General features: G+C 37.4%; 1 protein-coding gene across 1 annotated transcript; it reads right to left on the bottom strand.

Moving 5' to 3' along the window:
* Window positions 1-580: 580 nt before the first annotated feature.
* LOC104453058 (pre-mRNA-processing protein 40A) lies at window positions 581-21,874 on the bottom strand. Its single transcript, XM_010067558.3, has 29 exons — window positions 21,617-21,874; window positions 17,998-18,060; window positions 17,018-17,086; window positions 16,587-16,928; window positions 16,302-16,505; window positions 16,081-16,166; window positions 14,512-14,581; window positions 12,117-12,169; window positions 11,977-12,034; window positions 11,554-11,900; window positions 11,401-11,467; window positions 11,224-11,319; window positions 11,067-11,135; window positions 10,915-10,992; window positions 10,746-10,832; window positions 10,628-10,662; window positions 10,438-10,543; window positions 9,553-9,633; window positions 9,322-9,414; window positions 9,200-9,253; window positions 8,953-9,069; window positions 8,773-8,871; window positions 6,643-6,690; window positions 6,480-6,572; window positions 5,346-5,453; window positions 5,177-5,241; window positions 4,760-4,853; window positions 4,007-4,297; window positions 581-1,202 (listed from the first exon to the last, which is right to left on the bottom strand). Exons 2-29 carry the CDS (start codon window positions 18,028-18,030, stop codon window positions 1,065-1,067), a joined length of 3,081 nt encoding a protein of 1,026 aa, XP_010065860.2. The 5' UTR covers window positions 18,031-18,060; window positions 21,617-21,874; the 3' UTR covers window positions 581-1,064.
* Window positions 21,875-22,775: the final 901 nt, after the last annotated feature.

Below are 22,775 nucleotides of genomic sequence, written 5' to 3'. Positions count from 1 at the left end.
AATCCTGAAGTCAAAACCTTTTCTAGGGCTTTTACTCATACTTCATAAGACTCCTAAATCAATCCACCACAACCGATCATTTACGGATACAAACAAGTTAACAGTGCTCATTCTTGATATCTTCGTCTATTTATATGTATCGACCCAAATAGTGGTTTTCATCTGAGAATGAGCGGAACTTGAAATCATGAAACTAGCGCTCTTTTTCACCTTTTTTTTTTGGTTCTTTTTCCCATGATACATCAGAACTTTGATATAGAACACCCTTTGAATCCTTCCACTCTCATGATACCAATTAAAGTTTTCTAGATAAAATAGATAATCCTTTACTTCTCTCCCTTCAGTCTCTTGCAGCTATTGATTGTACTTTTCATAGACATAGATCAGAGAATTATTTGCCGGAATTCACTTGTTCAAAATTTAGAGTTAAAATATGCCAGTACTGATCGATCTTGAAGAACAAATCCTCATAAGCCTACTTAGCAGTCAAAGGGGCTTTGCCTTGGGTGCCACTTTGAGGAAGGGTAAGATGTTCATCGGCAACTGCATGTCAAATATACTCAAAACATCTGCTCACAAATTGTTAAAACATATCCAACAATGCCTTCTGCAATGGTCAATAATTCTCTCCACTTATCGTTCCTTCACATACAGAAGATATTGGTTTTCTACAAGAGTCCTCAATGCCAGTTCAAAATTCTCTAGCCCAGAGATCAAACGGGTTGGTGTCATCTTGCCAAGAAACAGAGCAAAAAATGCCATCAAGAATTGCTAGTTTCTAAACATCCCAAAGCACCAACAACAACACGCTTCAGTGAAACCTCATCAGTACCAAATGACATTTTCCTAATATGCAGTAAACCCACCCAGGCCAGATGTATGGAAACCCAAAAATAAATTAAAGAAAATAGAAGATATGCGCGCATTTAAAGGAGCCGAAAACACATACAAAACAGCTCCTTTTCTCTATATGAAAAGTGATATGATGACTAACTGACTCAGCAGGACTTCGCAGGGAGCTTATAAAGGTTCACAGCAGCTCAAAAATGAACAGAGCCAAACTACTACTTTTTTACATCTTCGCCAAATTCCCCATCTTCAAGTTCCTCCTCATACCCACCACTTCTGTGAGAACCATTTCTGCGATCTCTCTTGTGTCTCCTATGGCGGCTTTCACTGTCAGACTCTGGAGTGGATTCATGCTATACCATAAGTTATGCAAAAAAAAAAAAAAAAACAGCACATTAGTGCTGTCAGGAACCATTGGACAAGAACAAACCTCAGGAAGGAGTCGACAGAATAGAGCATGGAATAGCCAAAGAACACGGAGATGAACAAAAGAGGAAGTGGTTGACTGAGGTGTAAGTCCATAGTATGAGCTATGTACAAATTGAGGACTTCAAGTATTACTTTGACCTCCTTGTTTACGGAGTGAAAATACCACTTAGCAAGACAAAACACCAAAGAGAGCAAAAGCAACAGCGTTTTCACTTGCCCTCTGATTCTCTCCTTGCATTCAGCAGTGTGCACCACCAACCACTCTATAATGTACATTAACCTCACTACAACAGATCTCCCCAATTAAACAAATGAATCCTTTGAATAGCAACTGAAAGGTAATAAGGGCACCAGCTTTCATGATAATAAAGATCCTATCCAAATCTCAACAATGTTACCTCAATGGTGCTCTCTGTTATTAAAAATTAGGGCCTCAGTATCAGAGGCTCGAAAAAACTGGCCTCGCCTGAAAATACATATTTAAGATAACATATATTAAAAAGTTAAAACACAAGAACCCTGATGCTCATTCTCACGCCTCCTCTAGCTGTCTCAACTTCATATCTAGCTCTCTCAACTAGGGTGTGCACTGCCCTTGTTCAACCCAGAACCAGTTTAACCAGTTCGTTTTCCCAGTTGAACCAGTTTTTAAGTCTCCTTTAAACAAACAAAAGAATACTTTTGCACCCATTGAGGATCAAACCATGGTCTTCAACACCAACAAATAACAACATAACCACCTAACCAACATATGTTTTTGTATTGGAGAGGTGCAACCCTTATCTGTCATTAAAAAATGGGCCGGATCTCAATTTAGACCACACACCAAACCGGACCTGAACAGTTTAGGAATCGGTGGCTGCAAATGGGTTCTAATCTTTTGGAACCAGAAGTCATGGAATCGTCTCCTAGTTCTAAGCCAGGAACCGATCACCCCTATCTCAGCTCCCTCTCATCTCCACCCTTGATTGACCCCATGACTCCAACGTCCACCATCAGGCATCTAGGTATCCAACAATGACCAACCATGAAGTTCGACCAATGTCCACCATCTACTCCAGCCAAGCAACAATGGTAAGTGATGACCCTAATCACTTCAAATCAAGCAATTTCACCCATGTCTTGCTAGAAAACTACATGAAAAGTTATCACAACCAGCGACGGGACACCAGTAACCTCAAGTGTCAGTTACCCATTATTGCCTTTTCTACTGTGGTTTTGTACCCTTTTCAGTGTCTTTGTTGGTTGATGTTTCTCATTCTTTCTGTGGGGATGTTAATTTGGAACTCTTATGTATTTTTTTTGGTGATTTTGAATGGAACTAAGGAATTTCTTAGATTTAGGTCTCTTTTTGCTCCTCATTTGCAGTTTGTCAAACCAGGCTAATCCTGAACCAGGATAGATTTGGTCAGGCCAGCCAGCCTACAAAACCAGGCTAAGCTTTCAGGTGTAAAAACATCTGGCCCAATGAGTTCGATGCAGGCTATAATTTTCACAAAAGACCAGCTCGTGAGCGCCCCTAGCTATGGTTGCTTCTACAGATATGAATGCCAGTGGCAGGCAGTTCAAAAAGATTGATTCAGATTCATTCAGTGTGTGCTGCCTCCCAGGTTCAAAAGTACTATGCCATTCACCCTATATTCAACAAACATAGCATTAGGCCCCAAAAAGTGACAATAAATGCTTCTGCTTGAAGCCAATGACTGATGGAGTACCACCCTCTCAAAACAAATTCGCACATAAACATATGAGCTGGAACTAAACTTTCTGGTTTCATTGGAAACCATTCTGCTATGGAAAGGAGCAAGAACTAAGAGAAGCAATCTAAGGTTGCACATTCACAGGAAAAAGGCTGCAACAATCTAATTTTTGTTGATGTTGCTGCAGTAGTGCAGCAGTTGATAACTTCTTATGACGACCTGAAACACTGGTAATTACCCATTTATCTAATGGACCTTGTTAATGAGTGCTCCCAGGGTACTTGATAAGCAAACTTTATATGAAGATTTGGTTTTGATGATTATGTTTTCACGTTAAAGCATCATCTCATGTCACTTGAATTTCGTGTTTCAATGGGTTTTATATTCATGTAACCTCTCTCCACCTACTTAATAAATAAATAAAAATTCGTCGACCTTTCTAACATGATATCATACCTTGGTCCAAATCCTTCATGTCCACTTAAATTTATTCCACATGTGGCTCCCCGTTCTTTAGTTCCAGTTGCATTCTTTTTAAATATCTTAGTCTGATTTGCAAGTGAGAGGAGTTGCTAAAGTATTATCCCTCATCGCTTAAGTGGGGCATTTTGATGGGCATATATACATGTAATCTCTCTTCACAAAATAGTTTATGCTTTTGGATTTGATTTTCTACACACAAACCCACTAAGCTATGGCTGAGAATGTGCTCAAAATGAAAATAAAGGTAAATGTCTTATAAGTTTGAAAAAAGAGCGAAACCTGGTTTCATTACACTGAGCATTCTAGGTGCAGAAAAAAGTACCTTACAGTGTTATTTGTGATGCTGAAATGCTATAACATGACTATTCTGTCCAAAAACCACAACTGACATGGTAACTCTCTGTGTTATGAACCCACAAGATAAAGAAATCCAGCCAAAACTGAAACATAGAGACAAGTCCACCTGGATAACTTTTTCATATAATCTCCTCTCAAAGGAAAATGGCAGCTAGCTCAAGCTAAGAAACAGAGGAAATACTAGATACCTGTGTGGCCTTCTTATGGTCACCATTGTGTCTGTGATATTTTTCAGAATGCTCTGCCTCAGCAATGTCCATACAATCTGATGTTCTATGAATATGCCTGTGTCGCTTTCTTTCACGATCTTCACCTGATTTTTTCTTCTTATAAGATGCACGAGTCTCAGACAAAATTTCTCGGTCACTGTCTGCTCCATTGTCCCTCGATTCCTCCTCCTCTCTATCATACCTATCTTTTTCTCTCCTATCTTTCCCTCTTTTCCCTTCTTTTCCCCGCTTCTTCTTTTCCCTTTCTGCCTGAAAAGAAGCAAAACAAGTGATAGACAATGAAAACTTGAGGCAATGAGTACCAACACATGAAATTTTGCATGGTCAGTTTGACTTTTGTAGCCTTCTCTTTTGCCATAATGTTAAGGTACTAAAAATAAAAACTTGAAGTACTAGAGCTAAAACAACACAAGTGCCATAGTAATCTGCCCTTAAATTGAGCTAAAAAGAAAGAAAATCTAGCTAAATTCCATCTGATTTTTGCATCGCTATTCCAATTGCAGCATAGCACCAAATTTCGAGGTTCCTTTGGCCTCACTGTGTTCTGGCAAATGTCTCAAAATAATGGAGCAAAGACTATCATACATATTTACTTTCATTTACAAATTGAAAATAACAAAAATAAAGGAGCAACAATCGAGAGTGTGCACTATATATATTCCTTTATATATGGGAATTATCTAAAGAACATGAATCAGAGCAGATAAGTACCTTTTCCTCCTTGTGTTTTCTTGTTTCGTGATCCTTCAATTTTGTTATGTACTCTTCAAAAATGTCCTGACAATATATATCATCACCAATTGAACTGCACAAGGATTTTTTTCGCAATGTCAGATTCTAGTGTATGTAACAGCATCTCAGAAAGACAAGAAGTAAATTAAAGCTGGATATTCAAATATCGAGGTAGGATAAATGCTGTGGATAGACACCCAGATATCAGACTTAGTTCATTTATTATATGCAGAAAAGTCCCCTCAGCAAAGTTAAATTAAAATAATATAGCATTTAGATAGACAGATTTAGCTCATTTAAACAGTAGTCTGCAGAATTTAAAATGGAATATGGCTGGTATCTTCAAACAACTACATGTAATAATATAATCAAATTTAACGATGTCTTAAGCTATACCTGTACTCATGACTATTTTCAACCAATTGTTTGCACTCATCCCATGTTGAAGATGGAGTTATTTCCTGGAAATGAGAAGATCAAATTTAGATAGCAAAAACATATCTTTATGATATGCAGATTCATAAGATGAGTGTGAAGGTATATAGTTGACATCCATTCGCAATACCCTTATAGTGGTAAGTAAATCGAAGAACTTATCACCCAGTCGTTTACGCTTTTTAACAACTCTCTCTTCTTTCTTCCGGGCTCTTTCCAGCAAGTCATCGAACACTAACTGCAAAAAGCAAGAAAATCCAGATCAGATGTTTCTATTGCATGATAAAGTCTTAACTGTTTAAGCCAAGCTTATATATTAGATTCCTTCTCTCATTAGTCTCTCCTCCTTCATCCAACCCACTCTAGAAGTCAGGATCATATTTCTGTATTTAAGAACATTTCACTGACAAATACACTTTTTTCCCTTGCTTGCAATTGAGCTGAACAAATCTAAACTCAAGCTCCTGCCTAACTTCTTGGTGGAAAAATCACCACTTTGCTACTTACAGCTATCTAATTCTTGCATATCCTTGAGAATGTTTGGTATGTCAATTATTAATAAATTGAGATATATTTCGCCAAATTCTGGCCCATTTCACCATATAAACATTAAATATCATGGTTCAGCTGGAAATTGCAAGTGCTGAATGCATCCATCTGTCCGTAGAATGCAATTATCCAATTAACAGTTCCTTTGTACAGGCACTCAATTCCTTGATCTCTTAGTCAGTATAAATGAAACTCACCAGGGTGAGATGAAGTTTTCATAGGAACTGTCAATTGCTTAATGCTAAAAACCATTTGACTGACTAAAATAGTCCAAAGTAATTCACAGGGAATCTAAGCAACCAGCTTTTGTAAGCAAAAATCACTTTGTCAATCAACATGGTTTCTGACCGACTTTCTACCATATCATCCCTAAAAGATCATGATTACTACAGTTGTTCAATCAGGTAGAAATATTTAATCATTTAACGTTTTGGCTTTCAGCACACATAATCGTATAGCAATAACAATTCATGTGCCACCTATTTACTCCAAATGGTACCAATAAAATACAGGCTACACATAACCAACTTTCACAGTTTTGCAACAGCACGATGTCAGAGGCCAAACAAACAATGAAACATAACAAGCCCCTAGCTAATTGTTCTGAAATAGTTTGCGCTGAAAATTAATACTCTGTGGACCAATTATTGAAGAACCGGAAGGAAGAAACAAGTGGTAAGAGGAACGAATTAACAAGCCAAGAAAATAAACATACTTTAAAATTAATATCTGATATGGGTGTGCCACGAATATCATCTGCAATGGATGCTTTCAGGCCTTCAACAGTCCAGGTTGATGTTAAGGAGATCTGACACAAGCCAGAAGATTAGAAGAGATGATAGAGGCAAGAAACAGCAAAACCCTCCAATCAATCATACCTTTCTAATTTTTACTGCATCATCTACTTGAGATTTATCCTCCTCATACTGCCAAAGGAAGATAAGTCAGAATTTGCCACTTTCCGAGCACATATTTTTTCATGTTTAACAACAGCATCATAGGCACAGCTCAATAAGGTAAATTTTCAAGAGCCACAGCAACAAAATTAGTGAAATTGGCTTCAATTGATCATTGCATGATCTGGAAAGAGACTAAGACATGAGATGACATTATCCAAAATAACTAAGAAATGAAACTTTAAAATCAACTGTAGAAGCAATAGATTCTTGTGTTTCACCAAAAGAACACTAGAAGATAATGAAGAGCAAATCTTCCCGCAGCATTGACGTACTGAGTGAAAGCATTAAGTAGAAAAATAGTAAATGATTATCATGTAATTCCCAAAAGGAGGAATTAGAAATGATGGGGAACAGGTGAGTTCCCTATATAAGAGTGACCATTGATACGATGCACGTTGCTAACTTTAAAGCTATAGGTGAAGAAACTAGAGAGAGGCATAATTGAACAAGTGAACAGAACAAAAAGCAGGTAGTTCCGTTGAACCATACATGTTTATGCTATTTTGTCTACAAAATTACTATGAAAAATGAGGCACCATGATGCATGTTAATCACAACACATCTGTTTCCACAAGTAAAACAGATCAGGAATCAAATTCTTAAATTTAAGAATGCAAGTTCAGCATTTAGATCTTCTTCCATGATTGACGATATCAATATAATGGATTAACGTCCTTATCCTGGTTGTAAATAGCAGCTGCAATATAGCACTCGTGCAGCTACTGCTATTGGCCACTATTGCGACGAAAAAATGCAAGCCAATACCAGTGTTAGTGCTGTGATACCACCTGACAAGACATCTACTGCAATTTGAGACCTTGGTCCTTATTTGAAGTAATGTTCACATCTCTAACCTTTCTGCTATCTCATTTCCCCAGCATCCCCACCATAACATGACAGCTTTTAACTATAAAATCTAAAACCCATCATTTCACATGTCCTAACCATACTATATAGGTTCCTCTAATATTTTTGGTCATAGCCACACAACATTTTCTCTGGCATAATAAATCTAGAATCTATGATAGATGCCCCAAAATCTGATAGGAGTGACTAATGTATTAAGATGGTGGAGACACAATCTAGCATTACAGAAACTGGCCTTAGTGGAGAAAACTCAGTAAACCTTGGGAAGAGATGGTACCTTGAAGCAAGCTAATTTGCATTTTTGAGACAAGGCTTCATTATACAAAGAAGTAGATTTAATAAATAGAATTAGAGTTCAATTTTAGATTCCGTTTGTTTAACGAAAAATGAATGTTTTGGAAAATATTTTCCTGCTGATCACCAGTATCACTTGAAATTATTAGTCAACGAAAAAAAATTTGTTATCAACAATGATTTATGTGTAATCCTTTTTGTGGACAATGAAAATATCTTTCGTCGATTTACTTTTGTAAGTGCGATAAGCAATCGTTTTCTAGAAAATGTTTTCCAAATCATTTATTTTCCGCGAAATAAATGGAGCCTTAGTGGAGAAATCATTCAAAAACCCCAGAGTCTTTAAAATACTTCTAAAAGTTAAAAAGTTTCTAATAACCACCATGAGCACTATGCAATATGGAAAATATTGATAGAAGGGCAAAAGCACCCATAGTACATAAATCCTCACCAAAAAGAGAATACGAGGCAGTGAAGAGACTTGAACTATTAACTTCATGATGATAAAAGTAAGAATGCTGGCTGAGGTAACTCCAATAAGGGGTATTATGAAAGATGCTAAAAGTGCCATTAGGCTCATATTAATAACTGGAGTTGACATATTCACTTAGCCCCTGCCACCCATGTGAAGTCCAATGAAGGCTTGAATGACAGTTTTACTTCGCAAGCAAGTCCTAGAATCATTAGATATAAGATCCAGAATTCCAACGTGAATCATTCTAGAAGGATAGAATTATTTTGCTGTTATTAATAGGCACAGATCATTTACACAGCAGCGTGTCCAAAGAAAAACTTACATGGATTTTAGCTCTTAAATAAATTAAGATAATGACTTCGAATTCTAACTCAATGTACACCAAAAAAACTTGACATAAAGGCGCATTTCACCTGTTTCTGTAGTTCCTCGGCAACATCTTCAAACAAATCTTTTGGCGTTGAACCTGCCGTATTTGACGCAACTGCCATATATGCTGGCAAATCTTTAACCTAGAACCATCAAAAGTAAAACAGATAGGTAGTTTAGTAACTAAATATATTCATACTATAGAGGAAACAGTCGACTCTAACCATCATGTAGTAATCACGCCAAAGAGTCTTAGCAGTAAGAGTGCCAGCAGCAACATGTTCTTCCATCAATTTGCGGAATTCATCACGGTTTTTGCGTTCTGCCTTTCTCATTTCCTCCTGCATCAGTAAAAATGATGGGAAAACAATGGACACAAGAAAGATGTCAAATCAGTTCACCTCATCAAAAAGAAAGAAATATTATGAAGATGAAAAACATTTAACTGCCTGACGATAAATAGTACAGCACCTTCTGTATCTTCCTCTGCTCCTCCTCTTCTTTCTCTAGATCATGCAGATAATCCTGAAAAAAATCAAGTTCATCAGGCCAGTATCAATTACCAAAAATATCCCCAAAGAATTAGTACAAACCTGGAATATCTCTAACCGATCCATCTTTTCCAGGCGTGAACATCTCTCATCAGCCTCCAAGCGATCTTGTAGTTTGCGCCACTGACTGCTTGCCTACATAAGAGAAGGCAGTGGATGGGAGAGATTGACTTCCCCAATAGAGGGACTGGACATGGGGAAAAAAAAAAGCATACCAATAACATAGATGAGGATTGGAAATATGCTATCAAAGAGGAGTTTGCCAAAAAGTACCTTAATAAAATCGCAAGACTCCAAGAACTGCCTGTATTCCCTCATATTTTTCTTCCGCTCCTCCAAAGATCTCTCCCTCTCCTAATGACAGAGAAGTTTATACATACTTAGTTTAAGAATGTAGATGAAATTACCCCACAGATTGATATATTAGATACCAGTTTAAAGCAACCATAGATCAATCAATCACAACCAGATCAAGCAAAAACCAAAAAGATTTTCAAAAAGGTACTTTCCCATATGCTTTCGAAAAAGGAAATTCCAATTTCTTGTCAAGTACCTAGTTTCCTATTCAAGCTTCCACATGACAAATTTCAGGTTCACCACAAATGTCATAGTGAAATTTTGCACTGAGCAACTATCAATGTCCAATAGGTTTGAATGACAGTAAATAATCAATATGTAGCGTCATGTGCATGGAAAGAAATTATTCACTTCTCATAATTAGAGAGAGCTGCTGCCAAATTAGGCATCTTTTCATATGCATAGAAATTGGTCTGATTCACTAGTATGCTTAACACAGCCCAAAAGCACATCAGATGTTTTTGGTAACTGCCTCCAGTTGCCACATCACACAGGCACATAACTGAAATAGTAATTTTGAAAAGCACGAGAAGAAGTTACACCACTTGAATTTTCTGGGTGGCAACGCACTGCTTTTACCCTCACCATTAGACATAACAGATCTCATCTAATTGATTTCACACGACAGTATCCTCACAATACCCTTTATTTTATATTTCTCTTTATGCACTAAACATAAAAGTATACGTGGACCGGAAAGAATCAATCAAATATGCTGCAAAAAATAATGTCAATCGACAATTGGGTAGCACAATTTAGGTACACAAAAAGCCTTGTCTAAGACCAAAAGGAATAGAATACCTTCTTTTCCAGCTCAACTATGAAGCTCTCAAATATATCCTTCCGGTCTTTGTCTCTTTCAATAGCTTTGAAACGTTCATCTTCTTCAAACAATGTCACTACTTTGCTAAACAATATTTAATTATATAGGAACGTTAGTGATAATGTCACCAACATAAAGGAACAAAAGAAAACCATCACCAAGACACACCTCCATCTTGAAGAAGATGTCAGCTCTCTGCATTCCTGGGTCAAAATTGGTAAAGAAGAAATCAGAAAGCTAGAGGGAAAAAAATAAATTTTTCAAAGTGAGGTGATAAATGACTCACTTCTAACATTTGCTTAAAATTATCCCTAGCTTTTTTCTGTTGAAAGCGTCTACCCTCAGCATCCTGCTTTTTCCTTTGACCAACAAACTGTCCCATAAAATATAAGTGAATTAGTCAAAAGAAAGGAGGATAGAACAACCATTATAGAGCTGACAATTTAAAGTTTTACCTCATTGAATGCTTCCTTCCTCTCTCCGAGTGTTTTTAAAGCACCATACCTTTTATCATTTATTATTATTCTCATTGCCTGAAAAGTCAGTGCTACCATCAATACTTGAAGTTATTTGAGTGCAAACAAAAGCTTCAAGAACAGTAACTTACCCGCTCCCAAGTCCAGTCAGAACCAATATTTGCATTCTCCAGAAGTGCATTAAATGCAGCTTTAGCTTCCTAAACAAGTAAGGATCATCATAACTCAAATTACAGTACCCAGAATATCTCTTGAAAGGACCAAAATATTGCAAATCACGTGTCATACCAGCTTAGTGGCATAAGGTGATGGTTCACTATTAGTTAATTTCTCTTCAACAAGTGTCTCTGCCCCTTCAGCACTCACTTCAATATTCTTGGCTTCCTGAAAAGTAAATGGTTAAATTGCTTATGGCATAGGAACTGCAAATTAGAGAACACCAGTACAAGATAATTTTAGGCATACTTTGTCTTGAACAGATACTCCAGCTGACCAGGGAACATCCTGAATAGTGGACTTCTTGGAATCAATCCTGCAAATTTAAGTACAGAAAGTTCAATCCAATCTAAAGCTACTTGGCTGACTTTCTATGACATGATAGATTCTTTATTAAGTTACATTGGGGTTGTGCCATCATCAATTGCATCAGCAGCAACTTCATTGCTCTGTTGAACAACAGTTTGCTCAGCATCATCCATGGATGTATCCAAGACAACAGCCACCAACGTTGAAGTAGGCACTGGGACAGATATTTCTTCTGATTCAGCAACCACTGCTGACTCTGTGTCCCCAGAGGCATTAAGAGGAGCTGCTGGAACTGGGCTTGATGTAGGTCCTTGAGATGTGGAAGATGATATATCTGCACCATCAGGTTCATTAACTGGAACCAATGAGGTAGAAGAGGAAGGTAAAGACTCTGATTGTGTTCCTGGGGCCAATTTTCTCTTTGCTTCCTCACGAGCCAACTGGAATTGAAGAGTGTCAAAACAGGATAGCGTGATAGAAGGGTAAAGAGATGCAAAAGTGAATGAGATTAGGCACCTTCAGTTCAGCAGGCATTTCCCACTTAGACTGCTTAGTAGCCTTGTTGTAGTAGTATCTACATGTCAATCAATAGGATAGAGTTAAAACAAAAAGAAGCTTATAGGGATGAACATTAACTTGACTTGAAAAGTACACACGTCCTTCCGTCAGAACTTGTAAATTCCTTCCAGTCAGTTGAAGCATCTGCACGCTGTCACAGTAAGAGAATGACAATGAGCAAAAGAGAACACTCAAAATAAAAAAAAAATAAAAAAAAAACTATGAACGGTCAAATAGAAAAACTAAATGGCTTTTTTAGGGGGGAAATGGAGAAGATATGGAAAAATCTTGTCCACATATAGAATAATTAAAAGAAGAAATAATGACACTGTTTTAATGATGAGAAGCTATTTGGAACAATTCCAGAGATAGCTCAAATAAAAGAAGGTCCATTGACCACCCAGCCAGAAGGAGATGGAGGAGCCATTTCCCATTTTGAACTCAATAAAATGCATAAAATCAGGATACTCTTTACTTATTCCACTCTAAACCACAACACAATGACTTTTAATTGTTCCTCATTATTTCAGGACCCAAGCTGACTCCCAATTGTTTATACTATTTTGACGTCACAATGAAATCAACAATTAAACCTCAGTAATGAAATTTTTAATCCCTACCAAGCCTCCACGTTGATGAAGAATGATCTTTTCAAACAGTACTATAAGAGTGACATACTCTAAAATGTGAATGAACTTGCATGCAACAGAAACTTCATCGCAAAAGCTCAATTGAAAGCTCAGAAACCATCCTATATGTTTAAAATGTTCAGTCAACACTTGATTATGAAGAATTGCAAGCATACTTGGGTATTTTTTTCATCACTAAATTCCTCAAAATGGATGATTAAGAAGATAGAATTGTCACACTGAAGGAAGTAGTAAAATGACAAGATACTAACATTAGGGTTAACTAGTAGATAAGCCAAGCAGCAAAGACGCATATCACATATTACCAATCAAGAGAAGCAGGGCATGTACCTATAAGTGCCTTTGAAGCTATGGATGTCATGCAAAGCGCATACAGAAAAAAATAGAATTGACAGTTCCATTCTCAAACCACGAAGATCCATGTAAAAAGTATCGAAAGTAAACACACTTCATAAAACCTCAGAGACCATACCAGAAGAGATAATAATGGGACTAAATCAGTGAAACCTAAAATAATCGAGGGCTATATGACATAATATATGATCACACTTCTAAGACAACATGCCTCAAAATTCTCTCCCAATAAGCAGGCCATCTAATAATTCAAAAGCCTGGCAACATAACCAGATATCCACTAACTATGCAAGTCCACCAGATCTAGATCAATCAATTCAAGGAATAGAAAATTTCAATATTAAAAGGAACAACACAAAGGAATATATCAGTGAACTGCTAAACTGGTTGATAAGTGAGAAACCAAAACCCACGCATAGTTTTACGGATCAGAAATATCAACCACAAATTTTAACAAATGGAAGAAAATGGGTATTGGTTCTCCCCCTGCCCTATACCAAGATTAGATAACCCAAACACACGAGTTATTCTTGACATTTTTTCCCTACCCAAGCAAGTCTTATGTTTTCCTTTATCCTAATAGTGACCAAAAAAATTAAAAGAGGTTAACAAATTGCCTCATCCTTTCTTCTTGTTAAAAGCTGGAAAAGGATCTTGACATAAATGAATTTATCAGTTACTAAAAGAGGGTCCACAAATCATACGGACTTAAATTTCACTATGTTAAGGCATAGAGGGATCAACAGTGTTGCCTGGAAGTAAACCTCCTTCAGAATGCATCTTCACACAGAAAATCCTTTTAATGAAACCTAATGACAAATTCCCGTTACAGGAAAAACACCTCAAACTATGCTCTTTTGTTGAACAAACACCAAATAACCACACTTACCCAACTTAAGTCTCACAATGTGCACAGAAAATTAGAAACCGTGTCAGCATCCAATCTCACATTCCTAACAAACTTGAGACACCTACTTAAGTTCAATTAACAGCAACTTCTGCAACATCATATCAACAAAAGATGACTCAAGTAGTAGAAACAGATTTCTTGGTTCCAACACTAATGATAATGCATAATAATTTCTACTCTGAAAGATCAATAAGCATCTTTATATAAATAAGAATACCACAAAAACTAGGATGCTCACGCTAAAAGCACAAATGTAGTCATATTTGCTTCTTAGAAAGCACCAAAATTTTACTATGGGTACAAAACTCAGAAACGCTTTCCTTTTTGACCAAGTTACAAGCCAGCTCTTCTTTTGTGTTACCTCTCTCCTCAAACAGGAAGAGTAATGAAATGCCAGATAAAAAAGTTGGAATGGTAATCAAAGCACATATAACAAGAAATCCCATACCAGATACAAAATAATTTATGTTATATTAGGAAAGGTTACCCTGGATCATGATATTACAAGATAAACAATATACAAGTAGAGTTTCACAATGAATGTGATTACTGTCAAGCATCAAGTGAAGTATAGCCCACCTCAGTTACCGTCATCAACTCAAAGGGCTTCTGCCATGTAGATTGTTTTGTCTTCTTGTTGTAATAATATCTACAACAGACAACAGAGAGAAGACTAAAATCAGGTACTTTAAAAGCTAAATTAATGAAATGTAAACCGGAAAAGGAGTAGACAATAAAAACATGTGTAGTTCAATAAACAGAAAGCTGTAAGAGCCACTTTGCATTTACTTGTCATTCGACTGTAATATCTGGATCTACTCAATAAAATCAAATTTGAAGCATGACCATTCTCACTCATTTTGAAGGCAACCTCACTCATTTTGAAGGCAATCCGGCTCTACAATGCCTCAGAAGACAATTGAAATCACTTTGACATTAATTCCAACGGCATCAAGTGATAGTTGAGTCACTTTTCATGCTTTTGCACAAAACTTGCGGACATCTTGTGTCTACGAAGTATCCATGAGCAAGACAAATGAAGACAACAAGTAACCATCCCCAACCACAGAAAGCGGCATACAAATGAAAGAAGGGCTAGGCCCCTTCATCAATTGCCCCGTTGAAGTACTGCACTTGCTGGATTCTTATCACCTCCAAAATCAATAAAAGTGACTAACATAATGTAACAACTCAACACAGCTAAAGCACAAACTAGCAGCCTGGGCCAGGAGATGTCATCAATCTGGTGCTTCAAATCCTAAATTACCCCCTACCTGTTGCAAAAGCAACTTGAGCTACTGCTTCTTTCTCTCTGCAACTCACTTTACCTTGAGAATTAATCGCCAGTTAACAAGGGAAACCCATCCCATATTCAGCATATCAGCAACATCAATATTACCCAAGCGGATAGCTTCTCTAAAGGTGGGCATAGCTGTTTTGCCCCAATCACTCCACTGTGCTCTCATTTGTGCTATATTCTCCATAATATACAAAAACCTCCCTTATGTTGTCAACCCATCTTCTTCATTGGTCTTATCTATTCCTCAGGTCACTATATTACATGAACAAGAATCCCCACATTGTACTCTTAATGGGGCAAATACAAACTTCTCCCCTATAGGCTTAATTTTGTTCCAAAAGGCAACAGTTTCTTTTGATTGACCCACTTTTTTGGCTAGTCAACTCTAATTAAGCCTATTCAGCAGAATGCGGAGACACTAAAGACAGAAAAATTCAATCCAACCACTTTCATGATGAAGTAATGAAGGGAACTGAAAATAAATTTACCACCAAAAGCTTGAGATTAACCATCTTCTCAAGCTATACACCATCATTCTTTGTGCTTTAAAATTCATCTTTTCTATCTTGTGTATTGGAATTCTTTGCAATTTATCCTCCAGGAGAATATTGATTTCCAGGACAGCACTATTTCAGTTATCATAACAATCGCAATACAGTTGCCACATATTGCATGCTATAAGCATTATAAGTTCTCATCAGGCAAAGAAAGTTTGCCCTTCATAAGCATTCTCTATCTACCAAGATGGTCAATTCTAGTTTTTTTCTTTTTTTTTTTCATTTTCAATATGAGAATTCCTTTCCTCTTCAAGAAATTGCCTCTAAAAAGAATCCATCAAAATCACATACTTTCTTCCTGCAGGAGATGTATGCTCTATCCAATCAGTTTGAATTCTTTGGACAACTTCAGAAGAGTTATGCTGACCGCTTGACTCCTGAAAATTTCAAAGTAGAATTTCAAGAAGTTCTTCAAAGTATTCTATAAAAGGAGAAAGTTCAAAGTTTTGTTGCAGTGAGAAAAAACTATGTGGCCAATGAGGTGAAACAACTTAACCACATTAAATTCATACAAGTGCTAGTGCAGCAGAAACTGCAGGCTGCTCACTGGTAACTGGCAACCCAGTCACAGGGGTAGTGTTCTGGCTTTCAGATGGCAGATTGACTTGATCCCCACTTGGGACTCCTGAAGCCTGTGGTTGAGACATTTGATGGTAGAGAGAAGGGGGCCTTGGAGAAACAAAGTTCCCTTGCTGCTGTCCCCCATGAGAAGCAAACTGCAATTAATGCAGTCCATGAAAGCCATGCGAGGAAAGAGCTTAGAAGAAATTTTCAATTAATAAAACTTCTGATCTTACTGTGTATGATGATGACAGAGGAGCTCTTAGGCCGCTCCCTGCAGGCATGAAGTTATTCGAAACAAGACCACTAGGCTGATGAGGTCGTAGTGACTCAGATGCCATGGGTTTATTTTGCTGAGAAATAGGCAATGGCCCTGGAGGAGGAGGAGGAAGGACATTCTGAACTGGCTGCCCAGGCCTTGGAGCCAAATGTTGAACTGGTGGAGGAAATTGGGGATGCAGAGGGGCAGAAGGCAATCCAATATTCATGAGTACGGTACCATGGCTAGGAGTCTGAAAATGTTGAGGTACTGTTGAAACAAACTGCTGTGGTTGCTGAGGCGGAAGCGCTGGCCAAGGCTGCAATAATTTTAGATTAAAAGCAGTTTTAGATTGATGTTAATCACAGTAACAAGCAGAGACATGAATAAAATGGAGAATGGCAGTACTTGAACAGGCGCTGGCTGAGTAAAATTCCTTGGAGGATCTGCAGAACCAACTACAGGAGGCTGTAGAGGCTGTAGTAAAACAGTCAGAAAGAACCAGGCACTGAATTATAGGACAACCAACATTAGAAAATGAAAATGAGTCATGAAACTATTCCTGAGGCAAATGAATATGTACACTCCATGCCTAACATCTATTTTTTTTTAAAAAAGACCTCATAGGTTTCCTTGGTCTCCATTCACCCATGGAAAGCGGGAATCAATTCCCCAGTAAGCCATGAAGATGGTTATTAGTTCTGCTCAGCAGATAAGCAGAAGATATGTTGGCATTCTTTTGTCTACTGTAGACTTGCTCAATTGATTGCAAGTGAACTTAAGCCCCGTTACTTTTTCACAACTCCATTTTTCCATCAAATGGTATTCAATTCTTGAGTCCAATTTACAAATTGTCAAGTTCTTACAGTTTCTAGCCATCTTATCCTTAAAACAGAATTGTTGAATGTTGATCATTCTGTCTCTATTCTTGTTTTCTCATAGTCCAATGGTTAAATCTTCCACACTTTCTTTTGGTTGTAATTTACATCCTATCTATATGGGTTGCTTTTCCACTGAGTCTTCCTAGACACAGCATCAAACCACTTCAATCAATGTCTTTTCATAATGTATGGCAGATTTCCTGCAGATTTAAGGTATAATAATCTTTGCAGCGTCACGTTATTTGTTTCACCCAGATGCTTCGCTTCGCAATACAAGTGTCCATGTTTAGCTCCCCACAACACAAACAACCCCCTCACCTCTCCCTGGGGTATTCATGCACCAATTTAGATATGGAAAAGATGATATCTCTTAGGCATAGTCCGGGTTTTAAAAAGTACATTGTTATTACTAGAGCTATATGTCCACTCGAGACTCTAAACAGATTCAGTCATTTTGAGAGGACATTAATATTGCATGAGGAATAAAACTATGTCCCATAATAGTACCTGAAAACCTGAAAATTGAGTATCATTGGCCATTGGAACTGAGTAACCAGCTTCAAAAAAATACTGCACCAGAAACGAACATGTTAGAACTTTTGGACTTTGCAGCACAATGAAAACACGCACGATATTAAATACAACAAAACATGCTTATCTCCATATATCATAAAATAGAAATATTTATGTAACTACACCCTCATGTGGTTATGCCACATACGTCACTGTATTCGTATTGTAACAATTGATTACTGTAACAGTCTCAGTTACAAAGGACTGGATATAACCATACCACATGAATACTTGACCATCCGGCCTAGTCATCAACCTAATTACTCTTTCCCCCGATCAACTTTAACAATGTTTTCCCATTGAGTCAGTAATCTACGATCAATAGCTTTTCTTTTCCCAAATAATTGTCATTTCCAACTTAAACAGCCAATAACTTTACAACAGAAACTATCACCAAAACTAACATGAATGGAGACATTTCTCACCACTACTCACTCTCTGTTTGGTTATTTCCATTCTAGTTAGCACTTCCCTCTTACTAATATTTGGTTAATTGGCTGAGCTAGTACAAAGTTCTTGGCAAGATTTCTTTCCAATTTGATTGATATTTCTTCTTTGAGACCTGAGAAGCCATAATGACATTGAGGCACATTTCAATTTATAGAGACAAATCACCGTTTTTCCTCAAAACCCAAAATCTAAACATCCGGTGGGCAAGGAATTAGTGACCATTAATGCCATAGTTTTGATGGCATTCCCTTTTTAAGCCAGCATTCAAGGAACCGCAGGCAATCCATACACTACAAGCTGGGTTCCATTATCTCATAATCATGAGCAATGTCTCAATTGGCTTGCTAATTCATTCCTCCTACAAAACTTTCAAAATTTCCCATCCTCAAAACTCCCCTTTTAAGAGACTGAGTAAGTCATCAAAGTCAAGATAGCGCTACAAAGGCAGCAGGTATCAACAATATTTAGATCACTAAGGAAATAATTATACTAGACAAAATGACATCAATAGAGAAAGAACTTCCATGTACAAAGTTATTGCAATCAACCAAACTTAAGATAACCTTCAAACAAGGAAAAATTATGTAAGAGGACAATTGATGAATAACCTCTTTTCATGCTCTTCTTTTGTCAATACAAATAACCTTCAATGCTAGTTTTGTTACGTTGTGAAGATATAGAAAGGAGATTCAACGAAGCTATTTGTAATAAAGCTTTGATTTTACAGGACAGGCACAAATGAGCTCTCTAACACCTTTGTGGGGTTTTATGTGTGACTCAAAAAACTTGGTTCTTACCCTTTGCAGGTAGTTCTTTGACATGGCAAGAAGAAAGACCTTGAGAACATATGCAAATTATGTGCTGATCCTTCCAATATGCTCACTCGTTATTCATCTTCCCCAAAAATACGATGACATTATGAAAAAAGATTTATAGACATTTTTTGCATTATTTACAGATCTCTAATCAGAGCCAAATGCAACTGCATAGTAGGTGCTATTTTAAGAAATCAAGTTGAGGTATCCGAGTTTAATGCACAAGCTTCTCTCCAAACTACAAGCAAATAAAGGAAGTTGTAATAAGTTGGAAAGAATTTTAAAAAATTGGATACCTATATATAATATGTCATTGCCATTGTCTTAGTAGTCATGACTGTTTGAATTATTCATGTCCTCCAGGTAAACTTGATCTGATCAACTAACATGGCAAAGAATTATTGATGATTTTGCCTATATTTTTGTGTTTCATATTCTTGTTATAAGAAAACAGATGTCGTTCAACATGTTTGAACTTCAAGGCCAAAAAGTAAGTAAGATAATTAAGTTTAAGAGCAAACAACTATCAACCCAATAACTATGTGAACATAAGCACAAAATTTTCTTATACACAAGCAAATCATACTCACGATCATCTACCATCAATGTCCAAAATACATTTTTATCAATACTGTGGGTTTATATGGCATAGTATAATAAATCACTTGCAGAATTATGTTTGCTCTGTGCTATTATCGTACAAATAGACACAAACCACGTTTCCAATTCATGAATTTGCACAGATCCTCTATTAGCACCTAACGAAACAAGTCACTTCAAATACCAAAATAGAGACTTTAAGATCACCATAAGCATAAACATTCTAAAGAAGTGCTTAACCAATGTGGTGGCTGTGTAGTAGTGCTGATGAGAATCAAACTCCACCCTCCCAACTCTCTTTAATGATGGAAGTTATGGTTGTGACAGCGAACTTGGCAAATCTCCAGACGCAGAAAGTGTCAAAAGGCTTATTTTTGGGTTACAAACAATCTAGTTAGGAAAACATCTTCTCTGTTTGTAACTGCAAACGACAATGCAAAGGCCTCAAAGCAATGTCAAGCTTGAAAGTTAAAATCAATGCACAAGTAATTCTTATATTTTGGTCCGCATATCAGCTGAAGTATTACTTTAATGGACAAAATTTAAGGTGCAGGATTTGTTTCACTCAGTTAAGCGTAAAGACGCCAGGTCCCACCATATATTGAGCACATGATTTGCCAGGAAAAGGCATTTAAAATTGACACAAAAAAGCAATTACTCACATTAAATTGCTCTTTTGTCCAAATGCAAGTGTCATCATGGCCACGACCCCTTTACTTCATATATTTATCCACAAATTTAGTACTAAGTCCATTTGAGAGATCTGTATCCATCATTTAGGTCATTGTTAAATAGCCCTTGGTAATAGAGTAGTAGAGTAGTAGAGTATGAATGACCAGATACACATAGAAGACATCTACTCATTGAAAATCCAGATTTCCACTGCAAGGACATTCTACCAAACATCCGACTGGAGTGCAATAAAGGATCTAATTAGCTGTCCTCAACGATGCCGCTGCATTGAAAGACATGACAAAAGAGCATGGACAGAAAGCATGCAGAGTGCAACATGGCATGACTAATATGAATTCCTCTTCGCTTTTTCAACACAATCTGATATTCGATAGTAGAGTGTGCTTCTTCAGCTGCACATACTAAAAGCCAGAAGAACTGACTTGAAATCACATAGAACACTCGCCCGGCCTCTCTTGAAAAAACCATCACATTTATTTGTGGCCACCAACTTGAAGACTTGCAATGCGCAGAGACCTTTCCCTACTCCACTTCATCTTCTTTTCATTCCTTTAGCTATTCACTCCGTTTGCTACAATCTTAGTCTAATGAGCACCGGCGGGGAAAAAAAAATCAGGTCCTAAGCAGCAATTTGGTCGAAATCGAATCCCCAAACCACCCAACCATTGTCAGAAACGTCCGGCGGTGCCACTTCCGCAACGAAATCCAAGTCCAGGAAAGCAACTCGCGGGTCAATCTCTAAGCGAAAGCTCTCCCTCTCCCTCTCCCTTCAATTTCCTTCACCAACCGTCTCTCCTAATCAAAACTTTCCAACCCCCCCCGACCTTCTTTCACGATTCAGAACACGACCCGCCATTCTAGACTCGACAATCCACCCAAGATCGTTCCAAACGAAAGCAAAACGCAAAACCCATCACGGGAATCTGCCGCTACCGACCGACAATCATTCCCATTCGCGACTTAGAAAAAGCGTGGTGGCAGAGAGCGCCCCGTACCTTCGGTGACCGCGTCCCTTCTGGGTTCGCAGCCCTGCAGCGAGTACTGAGGAGCGCTCTTGGTGGGTCGTCTTCTTCTGCTGCCGGCTTTGGTTTCGGGAGCGAAGAGATCGATCCGTGCGCTCTGCGAGTCGAAGGGAAATGCGTTTGCGATGCCTTTGCGTCTCCGTTTGTCGTCCTCTGCTCTCCTCCTTCATGCGGTGAGCGTTTGGAGCAACCTCTTCAATTCTGGGTTGCTCTTTCCCCTATGCTCTGTTTTCCCAAAAGTGGCTTTTTCTTACCATTTCACAATTGCAACATTTATTTTATTTCCTTTTCACATTTTTTTGCCATACATTTATTATTATTATTATTATTATTATTATTATTATTATTATGTCCGCTCTCATTATATAAAAAAAATTTACATGGCAATTATGATTGGCATGTGTTTTTGGAAAATGGTATATGATTGAATATATTGAATGTCAATTATCCGTTGCTAAATGCATACATAAATTCTTTTTATATCGACAATAGAAACGGCTAGCTAGTCAATTCTTAGAAGGAACTAAAAACTGCAGAAAGAATTAAAACTGCACATTAACTAATCAGTACGTCATCAATCTCAAAACTTATCAAGTAAATGATATCGATGTGCAGTTTATAAAGCTTTACATTTAATATGTTGAACTTTTCTTTTCTTTTTTGGTAAAAGGTAAGAATTATTGAACTTTTCTTGTACTTCCTTTAAAATTGTGATGCTGACTACTGAGTAGCCTAGCTTGTTTGGCCCTAGCGCTGGCCTTGCCTGATCGGATCAATCTCAAGCCTGAAAATGACAAATGCACCCTTAAAATTAAACACTTAATAATGTGAGAGAAAATTTCAAAGAAGAGCATAAAGTGAAATATTTTATTCTTGAAAGAGTTTTCAAGACATGTTTTGTCTTAAATAAGATCCCAAAATAATCATTTAATTTCAAATGAGACCACCGATGGGCCAATTCCTCGTCATTTCGCTTAGCAAATGCGACTCACACGCTTACTCCGGAGGCAAAATCATGGGCAATTTTGTCTGAAACATTTTGATCTTACCCAATCTGAAGTTAGGGTTCTTGCTCAAAATCCCTTTCTACAATTCAGATCAGCATCTGTCCGCAAGGTCCAAAAGAAGCAGC

Source organism: Eucalyptus grandis, chromosome 7 (assembly GCF_016545825.1).
Source record: "Eucalyptus grandis isolate ANBG69807.140 chromosome 7, ASM1654582v1, whole genome shotgun sequence".
NCBI classification, from domain to species: domain Eukaryota; kingdom Viridiplantae; phylum Streptophyta; class Magnoliopsida; order Myrtales; family Myrtaceae; genus Eucalyptus; species Eucalyptus grandis.
The sequence above is the reverse complement of the archived record's forward strand: the minus strand, read 5'-3'. Positions and strand labels throughout refer to the sequence as shown.